Genomic DNA, 22,188 nt, shown 5'->3' with positions numbered 1-22,188 from the left:
TTATATTTTAATTTTGCAAAGCCCCAAATGCATTTATTCTACTTGAATATCAAATAATTCTCACCACAATAGGGCTGTTTTTCCCTATCATCCCAGACATACCTTGTCAGGACATTATTTACACCCTAGGAAGAAGGGAGAAAACACAGTTAATAACATGTTCTTCATTCTTGCAAATCCTGGTTACAGTCTTATTGGCTGAAGAGACTAAAGTCAAAAGAGAATCACATCAGTCACCCACAGTTCCCTAAGACATGATCTAAATACAGAGCAGGGCTCTTTATTTGACTTATATGTAAATTAATAGACTCTTTCTGTCTTTTACTACCAGACATTGGAGACTATCGATGAAGAAGCAGTTGTCTGAAAGCTTACATAGTTTTTTTTTTTTTAATTTTTTTAGAGGTTTTTGCTAAAGGTACCTGTGACCAAGCTTCCTTGAAGAAATCATCTTATTTTTTAATTAGATATATTTTTTATTTACATTTCAAATGATTTCTCCTTTTCTGGCCCCCCACTCCCTGAAAGACCCATAAGCCCCTTTCCCTTCCCCTGTTCTCCCACCCACCCCTTCCCACTTCCCTGTTCTGGTTTTACCCTATACTGCTACACTGAGTCTTTCCAGAACAAGGGGCCACTCCTCCATTCTTCTTGTACCTCATTTGATGTGTGGATTATGTGTTGGGTATTCCAGTTTTCTAGGCTAATATCCACTTATCAGCGAGTGCATACCATGATTCATCTTTTGAGACTGGGTACCTCACTTAGTATGATGTTCAACAAATCCATACATTTGCCTAAGAATTTCATGAGTTCATTGTTTCTAATGGCTGAAAGCTTACATAGGTTTTTATATGCATATTGTTAAATAAATGAGCATGTGATCTTTTCATGCTATATGTTAGGCATCCATTACCTTACTGGAACCACATATGTATAAGAAGCTGAATTTCAAATTCTTTCATTCATTTAACCATCCCCCTTCTGTTTTTCTTCTATTTCTGAATTGTCCTGGCAGGAAAGGAGTTGATCTAAAGATATATGTGTGTCTCTCAATTTTACCATCAAACCGGTGAAACAAAGACTCCAAAGAAATGGCACTTTTTCAGGATCTCATATTCAGTAAAGAAAAACAGCTCTTTGTAGAGTAGGAACTGGCCTCCTCAAAAGATTTTAAACAAGTAATTACTTGTCTGATCACCGAAATGTGCGACACTGTCACCTAGATCATGATGGGAGAATGATGGACAGGACCACACCTTTACTTGGACAACACATATGTGCATGTTCTTGGCTCTCTATTTGAACTTTGATCTCACTTAGGGAACCTGAAGATGCACAAAGGGTTTTGAAAAAATCTCTTCCTTCTTTTCAAAATGTGCCCTCCCTTTATTAATCTCCTTTCTCTGCTTTCCACTATCAACTAGGCTCCTTTATATTGGCTTATTGAGGACAGATATCAGTACCTGACTGACCAGGTCCTCTGTGATATGTTAAATAGGTGCTGTAATTCTCCATTTTTCCTGGATTTGAAAGGTAACACTATGTGAGAGTTCTGGGATGTTTGGGTTCCACTGGATATTGGTACACATATGTAAAGTTACATGCTTAAAGAACTCGAACCCTCTCTTACTCCCTGCAGTTAAGAATTACCAGTAGCTCCTTCAGGACGAGTGAGTTTCCTAAACAAGTCTACTTTCTGTATTTGAATTTGATGTGGTTTAGGTTTGCCCAGGTCTTGGTTTTGTGTCAAAACCAATCTTAGTTCATATGTGCTGCTGCTAAGGTGTGTCCAGAAGAGAGTGTTTCCCTTGTAGTCATCCATCACATCTGCTGCTTACACTCTTTCTACTTCTGCAATGAGCCCTGGGCATTTGAATTAGTGGTACAGTATATATTTTCTATTTAGGGATGGACATTCTGTAGTCTCTTGCAATTTTTACCTCTAGAGTTATGTGTGTCACTCTGTAACTATGGTGGCCTGCAACTCACTACATAGAGCAGGCTGGCCTTGAACCCACCTAAGATAAATTTGCATTTGCTTCCTAGCTCCTGGAGTAACAGGGGTGGGCCAGTCGACCTCCAGCTAGGATAGAATGCCTATCTTTTCATTATTGTGGGCCTCTCATATATATATACATATATAAATATTAGAATCTCTGAAGTTCAGAAATCACAGGCTACCACATATGGATTTATTTTATATAACATAAATAAAGAAAAATAGATTTCACAGAAAAGAAATTTTGTGAGAAATCTAATTTTCTAGTTAGAAATGAATTCTGATGCACAAGTGTATCCTCATGGAGAACTCAGTATGTCCATGCCCACTGATTCATTAGTATAATAGATATAATAGTGTGTTAATTGAAGAACTAGTGAACAGATGAATGGATAGCAATGATAAGGTCAGCATATATTAAAATATTATATATTTGAAAGTAAGAAGTATTATCATTTGGCAACTTTTCTGAACTCAGAGAATTTGTCATACTCACCCAGATCAAAATGGAAAAAAATCGTTAAATGATATTATTGAAATATGTGTCATATAGAAACATGTAAACCTTTTCATCTCACAATAGTAAATATTACAATGGAGTTATCAGGGGCTGGAGGAACAGAAAAATGATCAAATTCATTATTTAAGAGATAAAATTTCAGAATTGTGAAGTGTGCTGGCTTTAGTTATTATGATAACTTGCTCATTTTAGATATGGATGAATAAATCTATCATTATGAATGTTTTCAATTATACTTAAAGCAACACAATGGAAAAGAAGCAATTAAAGGTTATGAAGCAGTTCTAGATCCAGGAAGCTCTACAAGATGATAATTCAGAGAAAAGAAACAAATTCTTACAGTGATATTTATCACCAGACTATTTCTTTGAAATAACTTATTTAAAAATGTGATAGAGATCAAATACTACAAACTTTATACCTAAAGAAGATACCTTTCCTTTCAGTGACTCGGAGACAGAGTCAGGAAATGTTATCTGAGTTATTAGATGGTACCCACACCAATGGGGTGTCATTCCACTAGAATCAGAGGCAGTAAGGGTAAAGTCTCAATTCATCTGAGGGAGAAATGAACTCTACTCATTTCAAATTCTGGTGTAATGACTAACTTGGTAGTTGAAAATGTGCTTCACTTATACTCAGCAAGAGTGTAGGGTAGTAATACCCTTGGGGCAAGAGATCTCTTTTCCAATGTTTAGCTTCACTTCTGATAAGTTATTGATAAACCAATAAAATACAATTCCCCCTTGACATTCATGCATGCAATGATTCCCCCAGCTTCTGAACCTGACTCAGGAAAGACTACAGGAATTGCTCCCTGTCTTCACCAGGAAGAACACAGCAGCAAAGAGGGAGGGCAATGGCTTCCTGTTCTCTGACTCTCAGACACTGGGTTCTCCAGAAGTCTTACCTGAAGCATTTCTATAGTTGAAAGTTCCAACTGATGTTCCATATCTGTGATGAGGTCTCTCACCAAATCCCTCTGCTGCACCAGCTCACTTTCAGACTCTTTCAGAATTTTCATAACATCTTCCTTCTCTTTCCTCAGCCTCAGCAGCTCCTCATCCTCCTTGGAGTCCAGGAGGTCTCTTAGTCCATCAAACTCTATCTGAACATTTTCTTCATTGCTCTGTATTTGGTTCTTCATGGGTAAGAAAAGAGAGAGAGATTTAGCTCCAAATGGAACCAGGAGATAGAGAAATAGTGCTCTAAGCTTTCACAAGGAGTTAAGTTTGGGAAAGGGAAGAGATTCTTAGGGAAGCATGTGTCTACTTTTAATGTCTGTTCAGTACATTCCAAAACAAAGATCTTAGGTCACCAAGGCCACCAAGGCCATGCGAGCCAAAGTGGGATGACTGGATGTAGCTCACTTTTTAAACAGTTTTCTAAGATACTTGTTCCTGCCTGCTACAGTCCCCACTCTCCCTCTCAACCCTTAGAAGATGCTAAACCCTGAGAATACAACTGGGGCCTGTTGCCAAGCATATTTGCAACAGCTGGCGTTTCAGAAGGCACCACAGGAGTAGCACCAGCAGCCGTTCTGACTAAGGTCCTCCATGGATCCAGCTCATCACAGAGCCCAGCTCAGCTCTGATACACTGACTTTGCCAGGGTATCCAGGGGAACCAGGAGTGAGGAGTATCAAGGCCTCCTGACCTAATCAACTGCCAGAAAGCAAAGTCCCCAGGAGCTTCTTGCCCAGTCCCTCTTGGGCATCAGAGTGATGCCCTTAGGAAGGGTCCCCACTTGCCTCCCAGTCAGTTCTCTCCTGTTGGAGGTCATCCTGCCATTCATCACATATTTTTTCCTTTTTCCTCATCTTCTGCAGAGCTGCCTGCAGCTTCTCCTGTGAGGAAGGAATTGTAGCAGAGTCAAGTTGTGTGATTAGTAGCACTACTTTTCCTAAGCAAAGGCCAAGAAATTCTTCTGGAAAGACAGGAATCCTAAGGCTGTTGTCTTTTGAAAAATGTGTGTCAATATGTATGTACATAAAGTACATATATCTTAAAAGTCTATAGCTCAATTGATTTTTATTATATACATATCACCCCCATAAAGACAAAGACAGAAATCTCTCCTATGTTTGTCATTCCATTCAATAGAAGCCTTTTATTTTGCTTCCAGCATCAGAGAACCAAGACATTTTTGATGGTTTTCTGATCAAAAGTATATGCACATGTCATATTCCCTATATACAATGTCATATTTAACCCCTGCACTATTTTTTATTTAAAACAACTGGGCCCTGTTGTGTAGCTTTGGCTGGCCTGTAGTTTCTGTATAGACAGCACACTCCTGAAACTCAGAGATCCCTGAACAACAGCTGCCAGGGCTCTCTGATTAAAACCTGCACCACAACAGTGGCCATGTAAACATACATTTTACTTTCCCTTTTTTAAATTTCAAATTATATTTTTTGTAGTCAAGTTTCTTTCTTTCATAGAAAATAGGCTTTTCATACAGTGTATATTTCAAGGCATCTTTATTTAATCTTTTATTTATTTATCAAGACAGCTTTTTAAAAAGTTTTATTTATTCAAGTAAATGAGTGCTCTCTTTACATGTATGCCTTCATAACAGAAGAAAGCATCAGATCCTAGTAAGGATGGCTGTGAGAGAGCATGTGGTTGCTGTCAATTGAACTCAGGATCTCTGCAAGAACAGCTCATGGTCTTAAGTGCTGAGTCATCCTTCTAGTCCCATACAATACATCCTGATTAAGGTTTTCCTTCTCATTTCTACTCCTATTTCCTCCCCTCCTGCTCTCCCTTCCTATCCAGATCCACAGCCTAGTGTCTCCTGAGAGAAAACAGAGACACTGGCTTTCTGCATCACTAGAGAGAGTAAAACCTGTACCTGAGTAGCACAGCAGAGCTGATCCTGGTGGTAGAAGATAGGGTGAGCTGACCCACGACTGTGAGCTGGGAGAGTGGGCTCTGATACTTGTCTGCTGTGAGGTGACATGGGCAAGGGAGAGATTCCCCTCCCCTCCACAGACACACCCCTTGCTACCTATGGGAGGCAAGAGAGCTAGCCCAGAGGTCTTCTGAGTGGGAGAGCTGGCCCTGCTCCTCATCTGCTGCAGTACTTGGGAGAGCAGGCCCTGCCCCTCAGTTTGGTTGAGTAGTAGACCTGACCCTGATGATGGGGTGCCAGTGAGCAGGCCTTAAGGGTGTGAGTGTGGGAGAGCTGGTCCTGCAACTTTTCTGCTGTGTAACAGCAAGGACAAGAGAGAGATGCCTACCCTTAGCCTTGATCCTTGTTACATGAAGCAGGAGAGCGGTCCCTAGGTCATTATAGCAGGGGAGCTTGTCCTGCCCCTCCATTGCTGCAGCACTCAGGAGAGCTGGTCCTGCACTGTGACTGGGCACCACAGTAGAGCTCGCCCTAAATGTGGGAGTTACAGGGTAGCTGGCCTTAAGATTGTGAATACAAGAGAGCCTTCCCTCTTGTCTGTTGGGCAGTGGTACAAAAACAGGACAGACACCCTCCTCCCTTTATCCTTTGCCATGTATGGCAGTCAGAACTGGCACCTGGGTAATTAGAGTGTGAGAATGGGCCATGTCTTTCAGGAGCTGAAAAACTTGAGTGAGCAGGCCCTAAACCTCATATAGGCAGCAGGGTAGAGCTGATTCTGGTTCCTGGGATCCATGATAAGTTGGCCTCAAAGGTGTGTGAGGGCCTGTGGCTCAGATACTGCTCAGGTCAAGACCCAGGTCCTAGAATTTCCCCACTGCAGCATCTATTCAATCAATAAACTGCTAGAGCAGAAGAAGGGACCAGTCATACAGATCTAATACTACAGGATCACCATGACACAGGGCAGTGACAGGATATCTGAAAGGAGTGCTAGTGAGGTTCTAGTAGTGATAAAGTAGCAGAACTCAGAGGCCTGAGACAAGATCAGTGACTCATTGCAATGAACAACTGCAAGCAAAGAATTGTGGACTACATGGTATATACTGTAGGACCCAGCGTGACACACTACAGCTTTAAAGATGAGCTTTTTGCTATTAGTGGGGAGGTTGCAAGACTGAAGGGCAGGTAATAAAGGATACAGAAATGAGTGGGGTTGGAGTAAATGATGTAAAATTCACAAAGAGCCAATAAATAGTTCAAAAAGAAAACAAAGGGGCATGGAAATAATAATGAAAGAACCAAAGAAAATACAATAAGAGAAATAAAAGGCAAACACAGTCGAATATGAAAAACAAAACCATAAAAAGAGCTAAACAAAAAATCACAAGAAGTGCATATAAATGGAGAGCATATGTTTTAGTCACATTGGAATGCCATAAATACTCAAGCCATGATGTAAAACCAAGGACCTATAAGGTTCTAAACAGAGAAAGGGAAAAAGAGCCATGACAATGTTATCAGAGACAGAACCTCCTAAGAACAGCTCAGTGCACGAGCTCTGGCTGTCCATCCATTGCTGGCGTGGGACTTTCCTTAAGAATGGTTTCTATCCCCACCCTGACTCCTTTGGAGAAAAGAAATTTTTCAGTTCAAGTAGCTATCAACTACAGATTGATAGCTTTGCGGTTGGGGTAGTTTAAAAAAACAAAGACCACACAGAACTTGCTGCTGTGTTCCTCATTATGGAAAGCTTCCTCTCCTCCTGAAGTCTCAGCTCCCACATGCACATTCTCTTCACTGCTGTGTGTCATGTGCTTGTTAACCCCACTGTGGGAAGTCACTAGAGGGCTTGTTAGGTCCTTTGAATGAATCTGTCATTAACATTGGCAGGATATAAACAAAGAATAAATTGGCAGATGTTCTTCAGCTGATTTGGCTTTCTTGGACACCAACTCAATTTAAAGAAGCAGTTTCACAATATCATATTTGCTTCTTTGTAATCATAGTCCAGACAGATTCTCTTATGCTTAGGTAGAATAAATCACCATGTCATTTTAGGAGTCAAAATGTAAAAGAGTTCAGAATGATATATCAAGTTCGAAGTCTATAATGCTCAGGTAAGTATCCTCTCAGAAAAAGTGGGAGTTTCCCATCTGTTACTGTATTCTACTTTGTTTCCTGCATCCTCCTACTCCTTACCTTGTACTCATTCTCCACCTCTTCAACGAGAGCTGTCTGGTGACCACGGTGCTCTTGAGATCGCTCACAAAGCCAGCAGATGGCCATCATATCCTTCCTACAGAAGAGCTGGAGTTTCTCTCCGTGTTGTTCACAGACATTCACCTTCTGCTCCTCCTCTGGAATGGACTTGAACCCCTTGAGCCTTTCTACTATGTTGGCCACATGTCGATTAGGCCTCAGATTCCCAAATGTGTAAGGAACTCGGCACACAGGGCAGTTGCCCTCCCCTTCTGTGTTTCTGTTGGACTCATAGTTGAATGTGATGCAGGCTCGACAGAAGCTGTGGTTGCAGTCAGCACTCACGGGTTCCTTCAGTAGCTCCAGACAGATAGGACAGGTCACCTCTTCCTTTATGCTCTCCAGGACTGATGAGGCCATAGTTGCTGTGATCCTGTGCCTACCTGTCCCGACTCCTCACAATTCTGCACTGGTGCCTGTGTGATACAGATGAGGAGAAGAACCAAGTAAGATGTGGAGGATCAGAGTGAACCTTGTGCAGATGTCAAGGAAGGACCACAATGACAAGTTAAAAGAACAAAGGAAGAAATATGGGAGGAGGTTTGGTGACATAGCAAGTAGTCCTTTATATTCTTTAGGTGCTGTACTTTTCTGTCATCTCAAAGGATAAATTTCCTGTTCAGGAATGTTTTCCCCCCTTTACTGAAGAGTAGAAAGAATTTACTGTTAATATCCTTGTGTAACCACCCTTCTACCCTTCAGTGTCTTTCCCAGGCACCATCTTCACTTTCAAAAGCACCAAAACTCTCAAACTTCTGTCCACTCTTCTATTGTCAGCAGTAGTCAGTGAGATTTGCTCTCTCGATGTCAGTTTCTTACCAGGAAGAGCTCATGATGACGTGGAGTGTAAACACTCTCAGGTCCTGATGCATGTGTGCAATGATTTCTCTGATTGTCATCTAATAAAAGATAACATATGTGTCTGTTCACATGGTTACCTTAATCCCTGTGATAGATTCAGGGAGATGGTCACTTAAGAGGGTCATTTGTCTTCCATACAGTGAAAAATTATGAAAAATGTTCTATGTAGTCTTTTTTCATTGGTGCCTGCTCTAACACACAAATGTCAGAAAAAAAAAGGAGTTGGATACTAGGACACAACTGGCATCCAGAACAAAACATATGTGGAATTATGTCCCCAGTTACATGAGGGTCAGAGGAATCTTGTGTCTCAGATGCCATAGAAAACATGGAGTCAACAGTCAAAGAAAATGCAAAATGCAAAAAGCTTGTAACCCAAAACATCCAGAAAATCCAGGGCACAATGAGAAGACCAAAGTGAAGGATCATAAGTATAAATGAGAGTGAAGATTTACAACTTAAAAGGCCAGCAAATATCTTCAACGAAATTATAGAAGAAAACTTCCCTAACCTAAAGAGAGAGATGCACAACTCCAAACAGTCAGGACCAGAACAGAAATACCTCCAATCACTTAATAATCAAAACCCCAAATGCACTAAACAAAGAAAGAATATTAAAAGCAGTAAGAGAAAAAGTAACATGTAAAGGAAGACCTATCAGAATTACACCAGACTAAAGAAATAGAAGGGGTCATAGAAAGTCTTCCAATCAAAAAGAGCACAGGACTAGATGGTTTTAGTACAGAATTCTATCAGACCTTCAAAGAAGACCTAACACTAATACTCTTCAAAGTATTCCACAAAACAGAAACAGAAGGAACTCTACCCAACTCGTTTTATGAATCCACAATTATGCTGATACCAAAACCACACAAAGATCCAACAAAGAAAGAGAGCTTCAGGCCAATTTCCCTTATGAATATTGAGGGGAAAATACTGAATAAAATTCTTGCCAACCGAATCCAAGAATACATTAAAATGATCATTCACCATGATCAAGTAGGCTTCATCCCAGGGATGTTCCATTATATAGAAATTCATGAATACAATCCACTACATGAACAAACTCAAAGAAAATAACCACATGGTCATGTCATTAGATGCTGAAAAAGCATTTGACAAAATCCAGCATCGTTTTATGGTAAAAGTCTTGAAAAGAGCAGGAATTCAAGGCTCCTACCTAAATATAGTAAAAGCTATATACAGCAAACCAGTACCCAATATCAAACTAAATGGAGAGAAAATTGAAACAATTCCACCAAAATCAGGGACTAGACAAGGCTGTCCTCTCTCTTCATATCTTTTCAATAGAGCACTTGAAGTTCTAGCTAGAGCAATTAGACAACATAAGGAGGTCAAAGGGATACAAACTGGAAAGGAAGAAGTCAAACTATCACTATTTGCAGATGATACGATAATATACTTAAGTGACCCAAAAAACTCCACCAGAGAACTCCTACAGCTGATAAACAACTTCAGTAAAGTGGATGGTTATAAATTCAACTCAAGCAAATCAGTGGCCTTCCTATACACAAAGGATAAGCAGGCTGAGAAAGAAATTAGAGAAATGACACCTTTCACAATCGTCACAAACAATATAAAGTATCTTGGTGTGATTCTAACCAAACAAGTGAAAGATCTGTATGACAAGAATTTCAGGTCTCTGAAGAAGGAAACTGAAGAATATCTCAGAAAATGGAAAAATCTCCCATGCTCGTGGACTGGTAGGATTAATATAGTAAAAATGGAGATCTTGCCAAAAGCAATATACAGGTTCAATGCAATCCCTTCAAAATCGCCACTCAATTCTTTATAGAGTTAGAAAGAGCAATTCTCAAATTTATCTGTAATAACAAAAGAAACCCAGGATAGCTAAAACTATTCTCAACAGTAAAAGAAGTTCTGGGGGAATCAGTATCCCAGACCTCAATCAGTACTACAGAGCAATAGTCTTAAAAACTGCATGGTTTTGGTGCAGTGACAGGCAGGTAGATCAATGGAATAGGATTGAAGATCCAGAAATGAATCCACAAAACTATGGTCACTTGATCTTTGGCAAAGGAGCTAAAACCATGCAGTGGGAAAAAGATAGCCCTTTCAACAAATTGTGCTGGTTTAACTGGAGGTCAGCATGCAGAAGAATGCAAATTGATGCATTCTTATCTGGGTGTACTAAATTCAGCTCCAAGTGGATCAAGGACCTCCACATGAAACCAGACATAACTGAAACTAATAGAAAGGAAACTGGGGAGGAGCCTTGAGCACATGGGTACAGGGGAAAATTTCCTGAGCAGAACACCAATAGCTTATGCTCTATGATCAAGGATTGACAAATGTGACCTCATGAAATTACAAAGTTTCAAGGCAAAGGACACTGTCAAAAGGACAAAACTGCAACTAACAAATTGGCAAAAGATTTTCACCAACCCTACATCTGACAGAGAGCTAATATCCAATATATACAAAGAACTCAAGAAGGTAGACTCCAGAGAGCCAAATAACCCTATTACAAAATGGGGTACACAGCTAAACAAAGAATTTTCACCTGAAGAATTTCGAATGGCTGAGAAGCACCTTAAGAAATGTTCAACATCATTAGTCATTAGGGAAAGGGAAATCAAAAACAACACTGAGATTTAACTTCACACCATTCAGAGTGACTAAGATTAAAAACTTAAGAGACAGCAGGTGTTGGCAAGGATGTGGAGAAAAAGGAACACTCCACTGCTGGTGGGATTGTTAGATGGTACAACCACTCTGGAAATCAGTTTGGCAGTTCCTTAGCAAACTGGGCATGACCCTTCTGGAGGACCTTATTATACCTCTCCTGGGCATACTGCCAGAGGATTCCCCAGCGTGCAATAAGGACACATGCTCCCTTAAGGTCATAGCAGCCTTATTTATAATAGCCCGAAGCTGGAAAGGAAACAGATATCCCTCAATGGAGGAATGGATACAGAAAATGTGGTATATTTACACAATGGAATACTACTAAGCAATTAAAAGCAATGAGTTCATGAAATTTTTAGGCAAATGGTTGGAGCTGGAAAATATCATCCTAAGTGAGGTAACCCAATCACAAAAGAATACAGATGGAATGCAGTCACTGATAAGTGGATATTAATTAGCCAAGAAGCTCTGAATACTCAAGACACAATTAACATATCAAAATGATCCCCAAGAAGTAGGAAGGAGAGGGCCCTGGTCCTGGAAAGGCTTGTAGGTGGGTACCAGGACAGAGAAATGGGAGGGGCGTAATTGGGGAATGGGCAGAGGGAAGAGGGCTTATAGGACTTATATCAAGGGGGAACCGGGAAAGGGAAGGCATTTGCAATGTAAACAAAGAATATAGAAGATAAATAAATAAATAAATGAATAAATAAATAAATAAATAAATAAAAGAAAGTGGTGGTAACACCTTCAGAGCAACCGGATCTGTGAGTCCAAGGCCTGCCTGTTCTACAGAGTGAGTTCCAGGATAACTACCACTACAGAGATACTTTGTCCCACACACACTACCACCAAACTCCAAATAAACTCTAATTATTCTTTGTGTGAGAAGTATTTAAAGATATACATATATATTGAGTAGTAACATTTCCAAGACTGTCTAAATGGACATAAAATTCCCTACTGCAAGGCCATACATGAAAAGTCCACTGCTAACCTCATAGCAAATTTAGGGCAATGGAAAGTCTTTAAAATCATGTATATAACAAGCATGCTTATTCTTGTCACCTTTATTCATCACAGCAGGGCAAGTACTAGGAATAAATGTAAATTGAAAAACTAAAATAAAACAAAAGGCATGCAAGTAAGATTCTCTTGACACATGAAAAAAAATGAACTCAGCAACGCAGGAGCCATGTGGAAAAGTGAGGTACATGACAGAGGAATAAAGAAGTTGCTCCTGCGAGAAAGAAATGATGGAAGTAACACCCTGTCCAATAGCCATGGACAATATAAGATATCTTGGTGTAAGTCTAACCAAGCCAGGAAAGATGTGCATAGAAAGAATGCTAAGTCCCTGATGAAAGAAAATGAAGATGATATCAGAAGAAGCAAAGATCTCCCATGCTCATGGATAGGCAGGGTTAACCGTGAAAATGGTCATCTTATAAATCAATGCCCACCAAAATTCCAACACAATTTTTATAGACCTTTCAAAAGCAATTCTCAACTGGGAAAAAACCCAGATATCCCCCAAACAATCCTGAACTTTGGGAGGTGTCACCATCCCTGACCTCAAGCTGTACTACAGAACTGTGCTGGTGAAAACCGGATGGTATAGGTACTGAAGGAGACATGTTAATCAACAGCATCAAATAGAAGATCCAGAAATAAACCCACATAGCAATCAACATTTGATTTTTGGTAAAGAAGCTGAAACAAGAAAATGGGGAAAAGGATGTCATTTTGTACAAACACCACTATCATTTTACATAGAGCAACATGTTGTCTTAGTAACAGCCTTAGTTTTTTACGGATCTCCATGGCACCCTGTTGGTCAATAACTCAAATGAATGCAATCCCGTCCCACCCAGTCCCACTATAGGAAGCCTTGTATGGTGACTAGAGATTGCCAGTTGGGATTCTTCCATTATTTATAGACCTCATTAGCACCACCCCCATACATTTTAGGAAGCTTCCATTGCACTATGTTTTCATATACTCCATCAAATTCCCCTTAATTCCAGCAATATTAATCTCTTAAAAAAGAGACCCTAAGAAACAGTAACTAGGTTTGTTCAAATCAAACAAGAATTTACAGACAGCACTTATTTCTGTTGTTATTGGAGTATGTAATGGTTAAGGAAGCTCCATTTTTTGCTAGGCACCCATTTGAAATACCTGAAAGATAAGTTCCTCAAAACGTTGACTCCTTGCTCTCCTCCACAAATGTAAAACCGTTATGCTGGTTTTGTGAATCTATTGATTGCTGAGTGCCGGGGAATGAAACAGCTCCCCCATAGTTTCTCAGCTACACATTCCATACAAATGAGCAGATTGTGACATCCACCTTTAATACAGTTCTCTAGCCTCTTCTATATGACAAACCTTTGATCTGGCTATAAGGCTACTGCGCTATTAACAATATTTAATGAATTCCCTTCATTTTTTAATCTGTGGTCTTTGCCTGGTGTAGTTGAACTCAGTAACAAGTAAAAATGTTCCTTAAAGAATGATGAAAGCTCAAAGTACTGATGTCATAGATGAAATGGTCCTTTTCCAAATAGGCCTGGCAAATATATTGTCCCAGGCTTCATTAACTAATTAGTGTTATCTAAAGCAATTTATTGTGTACTCCCTAGATGTTGGCACATTTTAAAACTAGACAACACGAAAATATGCATTTTAATATCTCATAAAATATGGTGGCAAAGACAGTTGATTCCTCTGTTCAGAAAACTGGTGTCCACAACTGGTTGAAAACAAGGTAGAGCAAAGGGAAAGGGAATGAATGGACTCTTGACAATCTTCAAGCTAACGTGGACACAGGAAGGCCTGACCTGTGTCTTCTGGTGTCTACATTAGCTTGGGTGAAGCCTGGATTCCCTGCTCCAAGTTCTTTCTTTTCTTTTGTGGTTCCCAAAATCCCTAGATCTTTCTCTTAGGAGATATTTTTCAGTCTTTTATGTCATTAAACACAAGTAGGAGCTCATGCTGTTTCTCATGGGGCAGTAATGTTCACCTAGAATCCCAGCAGCCAGGGATTCTGACTTGGGACAATTCCATGAGGTCAGCCTGGGCTACATAGGAATAGAAAAGTTGTCACTTCTAGTGAGTCCTCCTCCTCCAGTGTTCTCTCTCTCTCTCTCTCTCTCTCTCTCTCTCTCTCTCTCTCTCTCTCTCTCTCTCTCTCTCTCTCTCTCTCTCTCCCCTCCTCCTGCTTTCACCCCATCCACTGTCCACTATATCTTTCCTTGGGATTGAATTAGGCTCAGGTACAAACTTGCAAGTGCTCCTTCAGCCCATTAATTGCACCCCTAAAAGGCATAGCCCTGGCTAATTTTCTTTCTTTAGACTTCGTCTTATTAGGTCCTTGGACTTTGGATCTTTCTGTTTCATCTGTCTTTGTAGCCATAACTGCTAGCCTGAGCTAATCTTGATTTAGGTATAGCACATGTAGCCCAAGGGAAAGGACAGGCAATGGTAATGACTTTTAAGTGACATTAGGAATTCCCTACAGACTTCATTCTGTTTCATAGTACAAGTACATTAAGAGGAGGCTGCAGAGAGATGAAGAATTCCAACCACAGAGTCAGAGCACAGGGAATGAGCCCATAAAATCATGGATAAATCCACTATTACTCGGAGAAATCTTAAACATTTCTTTTTAAACACCTCTCTGGCTGTACTATTTGTTTGGAGGGAGAGCAGTGTCTGTGTTGGAGTAGGAGATTCATGCTGCAACTCATAATTCAAGATTAGAATAAAGATTAATGTCCATTTGGAAAAATAACTGGATCTCTCTGTACTGACCATGGAAGTTGTCTTCCTCAAGGCCACGCTCTGTGGCTCCTCATCCCCAGAATCCTCAGAAGGAACACAGCAGTTCCCCTCCAACCCCCTTCCAGTTCTCAACTTCAACTTAAACTCACCAGAGCAAAGACTGTGTTTTCTTCTAAATTCCTCCAAACTCAGCAGTCGAAAATTGACTCACACCTTCAGAGTGATCCAGAGTCAAGAGTTCCAGAATCTGTGGAGTGGAGCAAACACTGGCCAGAGTGTAAGTTCTGAGGATTCAGCCAAATATGCTAGTTCTCTGGTGAGCCAGTAGAGAAGTGAAAGTTAGGACTTTGTGGGTTGAAAAATTGGGAAAAAGAAACTACAGAACTACCAACCAATGGGGTGTTTCCACATCATTACCTAGGGTTTTACCACCAGAGGGACTCAGTTGCCTGTGGTCAGCTCTGCCTTCCTGGATCTTGGGACATTTTTCAGAGCTGCAAGTACTTGTTATGTCACTTGTTCAGACTCATGATACAATCACCTTCAAAGTTCCTGAGTCTCTGGAAAGCTGGAAAGAAATCCTTCCCCATGGGCTTCTCCTGCACTTGAGTTGCTGGCTGGGTTTTGTTTTGGAGGCCAGTGTTACCCAAAAGGAAGGAAAACCAAGGCTGGGGACAGAAAGCTGCAGTGTTGCCCTGAGGTTGGAGCTGGACTCTTACAGGATGAGAACAGGAAGGAAATTGCAGTTCACGGAATCTGCCACACAAGCAAGATTTCAGACCCAGCAAGGACAGGATGGGAGGAGTCTGTGCAGAGCCAGGCAGAAACCCCTCAGCACACTCACAGCAGATAGAGTGGTGAGCTGCAGAGCGCTCTAGCTGCCCCATGGTCTCCTCCAGATTATGTGTTCTGTGACTGAACAGACCTAGTCCTTTCACAGTGCTGATCTGATCCATCCATTCATTTCCCCCTTCCAGGAGTCCCTCACCAGAATGTCTCATGAGGTCCCATTTGATTTAGGATTTGTATTAAAGACCCATAGTACTGATGCAACAGTCCCTGAGTAGAAGGTGGAAATCTGTAGGTCTGTGAATGGACTTCTCTGGGTCTTGTGTTCTCCTAGCATTATAGAACCCTGTAGTGGACCCTCAGCACTGTACAAAACATGTGTGCTGACACATGCATGTAGTTTGTCTTAGTTCCTCTTCCACTGCTCTGATAAACACTATGGCTGTAACAAGTTATAAGGAAAGTGTTTCATTTGGGTGTCACAGTCTCAGTGGGTTAGAGTTCATGTCTACCATGGTGGGGAGCATGGCAACAGGCAGGGAGACATGATGCTGGAGCAGGAAGTGAGAAGTCACAAAGAGACACAAACCAGACACAAACCTGAGGCAGAGTGAGAATGGTGGTGTTGTCAGAATCTATTGAGTCCTGACAACTTGTACCCATGCTATACCTTCTCCAATAATGCCACACTCCTAATCATTCCTGAACAGCCCTGCTAACTGGGAACCAAGTATTCAAAGATGTTCGTCTCTGGGGCATTCCTATGCAGAGCAGCACAGAATACCACTGCTTTGCAGCTGGCAGCAAGAGAATCAGGAGCTCAATGGCCATCCTCAGCTGTGGTGACTGACTTCAGGACAGCTTGGAAAATGCATGAAACTTGCCAAAGAGAAAAGAAAGAAAGAAAGAGAAAGAAAGAAAGAGATAAAGAAAGAAAGAAAAAGATTTAATAATTAAAAAAATTTGGTTTTGTGAGGGATCAATGGAGAAGTCTGTGCAGTCCCCATCACCTCTCTCTTCCCCTCTCCTGTTTGCCTCTCATTATTTCCCTACATTCTCAGATCTACTGAATTATGTATGGCATGTTGAATGACAGCAGATATGACCCTGTAGACTGAGTTCATTTCACATATTCGTTGTCCTTTCCTCCTTCTCTTCTTCCCTTGAGACATGTTTTCCAAATGTACCCCAGCCTGACCGTACCTATACCCCTAGTCTAAACTATGCATGAAGTCATGAGCCCCTACTGTTCTTGCTGTGTAGACAATTGCTTACAAACAATTTTACCATGTTCCCATCCTTTTGAAGTGTTAATAGTTATTTAAAACTCTTTTTCAATTTTTATTTGAGGCAGGAATTTACTCTATATTCCAGCCTGGACTGGAACTCACTAAATGTTCAGGATGGTCTCCAACTCCCGGGAATACTTCTTCCTCAAACTCCTGAGTATGGGATGAGAGGCGGGAGCCACCATGTCTTTGTCTTTTTAACCTTTTACTCAAGGTCTTCTCTGTTTCTTCCGAAGGCCTGTTTGGGAATTAAAACCATAAAATACTCAGACTATGATCTAGCACTGCATGAAGATTCTCTGAGACAGAATTCCACTCCCAAGGATCAGACAGTGTCCTTCAGGTCTGCCATTATCCTCTGACCTCAGTGAGAGGATGAAGGAGACCAGGTGAGCACAGCACTGGCCACACGGTCAGTGAGCAGTGCCACAGTGTGTGTGCAATACACATTAGCTTTTGTTTCTAACAGAGGAAAGGGATTCCCATGGAACATGATTATGGAAGTAATGTTAAACAAAAGAACCATGGAGACCTATGAACTTTAAAGTGCTTATTTTTTATTAAATATATACCTAGATTTATATTTTGAGAAAGTAAAAACATGTGTGAATTTATACTCCAGATATTCTCGTTACTTTTTTTGGAAGTAATTGGTAACTTTATTAATGATAACAACAGTGTCTACACACTTGAGATGCACTTGCTCTATCAGGATTTATTTGATCTACGACCATGTCTGGACCTCTTTCTTGGATTCACAAAGCTTATGCAACCAGCTCCAGGAGACCTTACCATACAGAAGAATTAAGAAAGTGATCAGGCCATCAAGTATCTTCACTGACAAAATCAAGACTTCAAGGGAAAAATGTGGAGCTACACTCCACAAAAGAAAACCAAGACCATTGTTTTCAGGTAGGAGACAAAAGCAGATGGTGTTGGGCCACAGGTTGGCCAGTGGAGAAATCCATTAAGCTTCTATTAACTTCACTATTTGGTCCATAGCCTATCTTGCAGAGCCCTAGGCTGGCGTCCAGCTAGTCAAGCAATGGCTGTCTACCAATGGAAGGTCCTATAATCTAGTAGTTGTTCAGTCCACAAGGCATGACGTCTCAGATGGTCTTCAGTGTATGCCAGAGTCCTGAATAAGTAGGCTCTAATGCTAGTTAAGGCATAGACTCGCCATCTCCAGCAAGCAGGCAAAGAGCAAGCTTCTTTCTTCCAGAAGCTGCCAGAAGGTGTAGCCCAGATTAATGGTGGATCTACCTGCCTCCAAAGATCCAGCTTAAGAGTGGCTCTTCTAATGTCAAATTATGAAATTAAGAAACCAAGATGCTTGGGTTGACAACCATGAACAGCCACCACAGTAACTATAATTAAAGACAAATGTAGCAAAATAATCCTCAAATTTTCTATAGTGTCTTCACATACATCAAATGGACAAGGCCCCTGCTGCCCCAGCCTTGATATAAAAATTAATTCAATAAGTCATTTAACAAAGCAGTGATATAAAAATTAATTCAATAAGTAATTTAGAAAAGCATGGATATAAAATTGATTCAATAAGGAATTTAGAAAAGCAGTGATATAAAATTAATTCATTAAGTAATTTAAAAAATTAGCATCTGCTGTGGGTAAGATATAGGTGGGCTGTGGAGGTGCAAAACCAACCTGGCCAGCTTGACCAGCAACAGAGTAAACAAGAAAGCAAAGGGAACTTCAGATAAGTTCAGGTGGAGACAGGACAGAAAGGAAAAAGCTAATTCGTGAGTGTGTGACTTAAAAAGATCACTTTATGGGCTCACAGAGAAAAGGCGAATTATCCTTGTGACAACTTGGCACTGCAGCGGTTAACACAAAGTACTAAATGGAAAAAACAAAAACAAACACAGAACAAAACAAACAAACAAAAGCAAGCATGAACAGGGCTTCTAAATCCTGATAGAGAACTCGAACAGATTTCTACCAAAGCCGCAGCAACATGGAACTTTCATGTTTTATACATCAGTAAGTTAGAGGGACACTGCCCTAAGTACCTGTAACCTCTCGTGCCCAGGAGACATTAAATAAAGGGACAGAGTGGTTTCAGTTGTAGATGGTTGGTACCTAGCATTCATTGACACAAACTTAGTTGTGTCCTGGAGTCCTCTAATAGCCAAGGTAAGAAAGCCACCTCATTTTAGGTCAACAAATAAAAGACACACAGACACAACAGTGTAGGATGCGGAAGCCAGGCTCAGAGACCCTCCTCCATTATCCTAGTCTAAAAAGAACTCCAAGGAACTCAGTAGGGTGTGGCTAACTGCAAACCAGATACCCACAGGGAAACTCAAAACCACAGAGGCTTAAAACTTCAAAAGTTTACCTTTTCCAAGATCCTTAAAGTAACTTTGGAATAGGAACTAGAAACTAATGCAAAAGAACATATAAAACTAAGCTCTCTCCTCATTTGAGTGGGTGACTGCAACAGCCTTTAAAGACCAAAAGAGCAAGAGAGTGCCTCGTCCATGGTGGCTTCTACTGGAACTGGTGTACTCTGTGACCACCTTGTTGCCCTCCAACATGGAGTGCTTAGCCTGTTCTCCAGGATGTAAGAGGCTCATCACCCTTTGGATCTCCAGCGATGTGATTGAAGACCGCTGGTTGTTAAGTACCAGATAAGAAGCCTTATTTGCCTTGATGCTGTAGTGTAGAGGAATACCAGGACAGGGAAGCAGGGCAGGGTTGATTGTGGTAGGGGAGATGGCTTGTGGGATTCTCAGGGAAGGGAAACCTGGAAAGGGAACAACATTTGAAATGTAAGTAAAGAATATATATATATATATATATATATATATATATATATATGTGTGTGTGTGTGTGTGTGTGTGTGTGTGTGTGTGTGTGTGTGTGTTAGCCTTATTTGCACTGTGCTCAAAGATGTCATTGACAAAGGAGTTCACTGTGTCCATGGCCTTGGATGAGATGCATGTGGTCTCTTGCCCTCTCTCTTTTGTGCCTTGGTGACAGCCTTCTTGGGAGCCTGAGAGGATTTGACCAGTCGAGGAATGATTGAAATCAATCAGTGGAAAACAGTCTAGTAAGTAGAAAAACCTATTCTTTTTTTTTTTTAAATTAATCATTTTATTCATTTACATTTCAAATGATATCTCCCTTCCTGGTTACCCCTTTACAAATCTCCAAACCATTCCCCCTCTCGCTCCTTTTTGCATCTATGAGGGTGATCCACCCACTCACCCACTCCTGCCTCACCACTCTAGCATGCCCCTAAATTAGGGTATCAAGCCTCCACAGGACAAAGGGCCTCCTGTGCCATGGATGTCAGATAATACCATCCTCTGCTACCTATGTATCTGGATCCCTGGAGCCCTCTTTGGTTGGTGTATTAGTCCCTGGCAACTCTGTATGGTCCAGTTAGTTGAAAATTATTCTTCCTGGGGGCAGGGCTGCAATACCTTCAGTTCCTTCAGTCATTCCCCTAGTTCTCCACTGGGGTCCTTGGGCTCAGTCCAACGGTTCACTATAAGTATCTGTATCTGCATTACTCAGGTGCCCGCAGAACCTCTCAGTGAACTGCCATACCAGGTTCTTGTCAGCAAGTGCTTCTTTGTATCAGCAATAGTGTAGGGGTTTGAAGTCTGTAGATGGCATGGGTCTCTAGCTGGGGTGGTCTCTGGATGCCCTTTTCTTCAGGCTCTGTTCAATTTTCTGTCCCTGCCTTTCCTTTGGACAGGAATGTTTCTCAGTTAAAAATTTTGTGATGGATAGGTAGTCCCATCCCTCAACTAGGAGCCATGTCTGTTAACTAAAGGTGGTCTCTATAGGTTCTCTCTCCCCTTTGTTGGGTATTTAGGCTAAAGTCATCCCCATTGGGTTTTTGGAGCCTTTTGCTTACCTGGCATCTGGGACTTTCAAGTGGCTACCCTGTATACCCATCCCCCACTGCTATATACTTCTATTCAATGTCCAGACCCTCACTACTTCTTTCTCTTCCAATACCTGATTCTGCCTCCCCCCCTCCATCTTTTACTCCCTCTCCTTTCTCCCTCCCAGGTCCCTTTTCCCCTCTATCTCCTTTGATTATTTTGTTCTCCCTTCTACATAGGATTGAAGCATCTACACTTTGGTCTTCCTTCTTCTTAAGCTCCATATGGTATGTAGATTATATATGGGTACTCTGAGATTTTGGGCTAATATCCACTTATCAGTGAGTACACACCATGTGTGTTTGTTCTGGGTTACTCCACTGACTCAGGATCATATTTTCTAGTTCCCTCCATTCGCCTGTGAATTTCACGAAGTCATTGTTTTTAATAGTTCAGTACTACTCAATTGTGTAAATGTATCCATTCTCTGTTGAGGTCCATCTGGGTTGTTTCCAGCTTTTGGCTATTATATAATATGGCTGCTATGAACACAGTGGAGCATGTTTCCTTTTTACATGTTGGAGCATCTTTTAGGTATATGCCCAGGGCGGTTTAACTGGGTCTTCAGGTTATTTTCTGTTTCCTGAGGAATAACCAGATTAATTTCCAAAGTGCTTTTACCAACTTGCAGTCTCACCAGCAGTAGAGGAGTGTTCCCCTTCCTCTATATCCTTGTCAACATCTGCTGTCACCTGTGCCTTTGATCTTAGCCATTCTGATTGGAGTGAGGTGGAATCTCATGGTTATTTAATTTGCATATTCCTGATGACTGAAGCATTGTGAAGGTTTTGAATGGTCTGCTGCATACTCTGCCAGCATGTGGTGCTAGAATCTGGATTGTAAATTCTGCCCTGTAAGTGCTCCTTCTACTCCTCTCACAGAGAATGCTGCTCTAAAAGGACTGACTTCTCTGCATTTCAGGAGCCGTACTAATGTAAGTGAGTTTCCATGGGAGGCTGCCATGCCCTGTTTCACATGACTGCTGTAACTCCTGCCTGGACAACAGATATCCAGTCTGCAGGGTCCTAGTGAGAACTCACCTCCATGCTAAAAGGTACAAGAAGAGTCTTGCCTGCCTGCATGCTCTGCAGAGATGCATTCAGTTTTCTGTGGTGCTGGGGCCTCAACTTCTCTGGGAACTACAACCCATGATGTGTACTCTGTGTCTCTGTCAGTTTATGTCAATATGAATCTTTCAATAAACTCTGATTCCCCAATAATCAATCCTTCACA

At 41.1% G+C, this 22,188-nt stretch overlaps 2 protein-coding genes and 1 long non-coding RNA gene across 11 annotated transcripts in view; 1 reads left to right on the top strand and 2 right to left on the bottom strand.

Annotated features, from left to right (window-relative positions):
* Positions 1-22,188, bottom strand: part of LOC127663948 (tripartite motif-containing protein 30A-like) — a 131,662-nt gene that overhangs the window by 4,561 nt on the left and 104,913 nt on the right. The gene's annotated exons all lie outside the window — the stretch shown is intronic.
* LOC127663868 (tripartite motif-containing protein 30A-like) overlaps positions 1-22,188 on the bottom strand; it is a 152,709-nt gene that overhangs the window by 76,208 nt on the left and 54,313 nt on the right. For 2 of the 9 annotated variants that reach the window (XM_052155702.1, XM_052155683.1), the window contains exon 2: positions 15,104-15,167. The exons of 1 other annotated variant lie outside the window; for it this stretch is intronic. Coding sequence is in view for 3 of the 8 variants with exons in the window: in XM_052155745.1 (XP_052011705.1) it covers positions 103-125; positions 3,433-3,663; positions 4,273-4,368; positions 7,581-8,000 (770 nt within the window). In the remaining 5 variants the exon portion in view is untranslated. 6 more of the 9 variants (XM_052155745.1, XM_052155757.1, XM_052155722.1 and 3 more) reach the window with 6 other exon arrangements.
* LOC127664086 (uncharacterized) lies at positions 17,787-21,376 on the top strand. Its single transcript, XR_007973101.1, has 3 exons — positions 17,787-17,944; positions 20,039-20,108; positions 21,135-21,376. It is a non-coding gene; the product is annotated as an uncharacterized LOC127664086 (long non-coding RNA).

Source organism: Apodemus sylvaticus, chromosome 1 (assembly GCF_947179515.1).
Source record: "Apodemus sylvaticus chromosome 1, mApoSyl1.1, whole genome shotgun sequence".
NCBI classification, from domain to species: Eukaryota; Metazoa; Chordata; class Mammalia; order Rodentia; family Muridae; genus Apodemus; species Apodemus sylvaticus.
The sequence above is the reverse complement of the archived record's forward strand: the minus strand, read 5'-3'. Positions and strand labels throughout refer to the sequence as shown.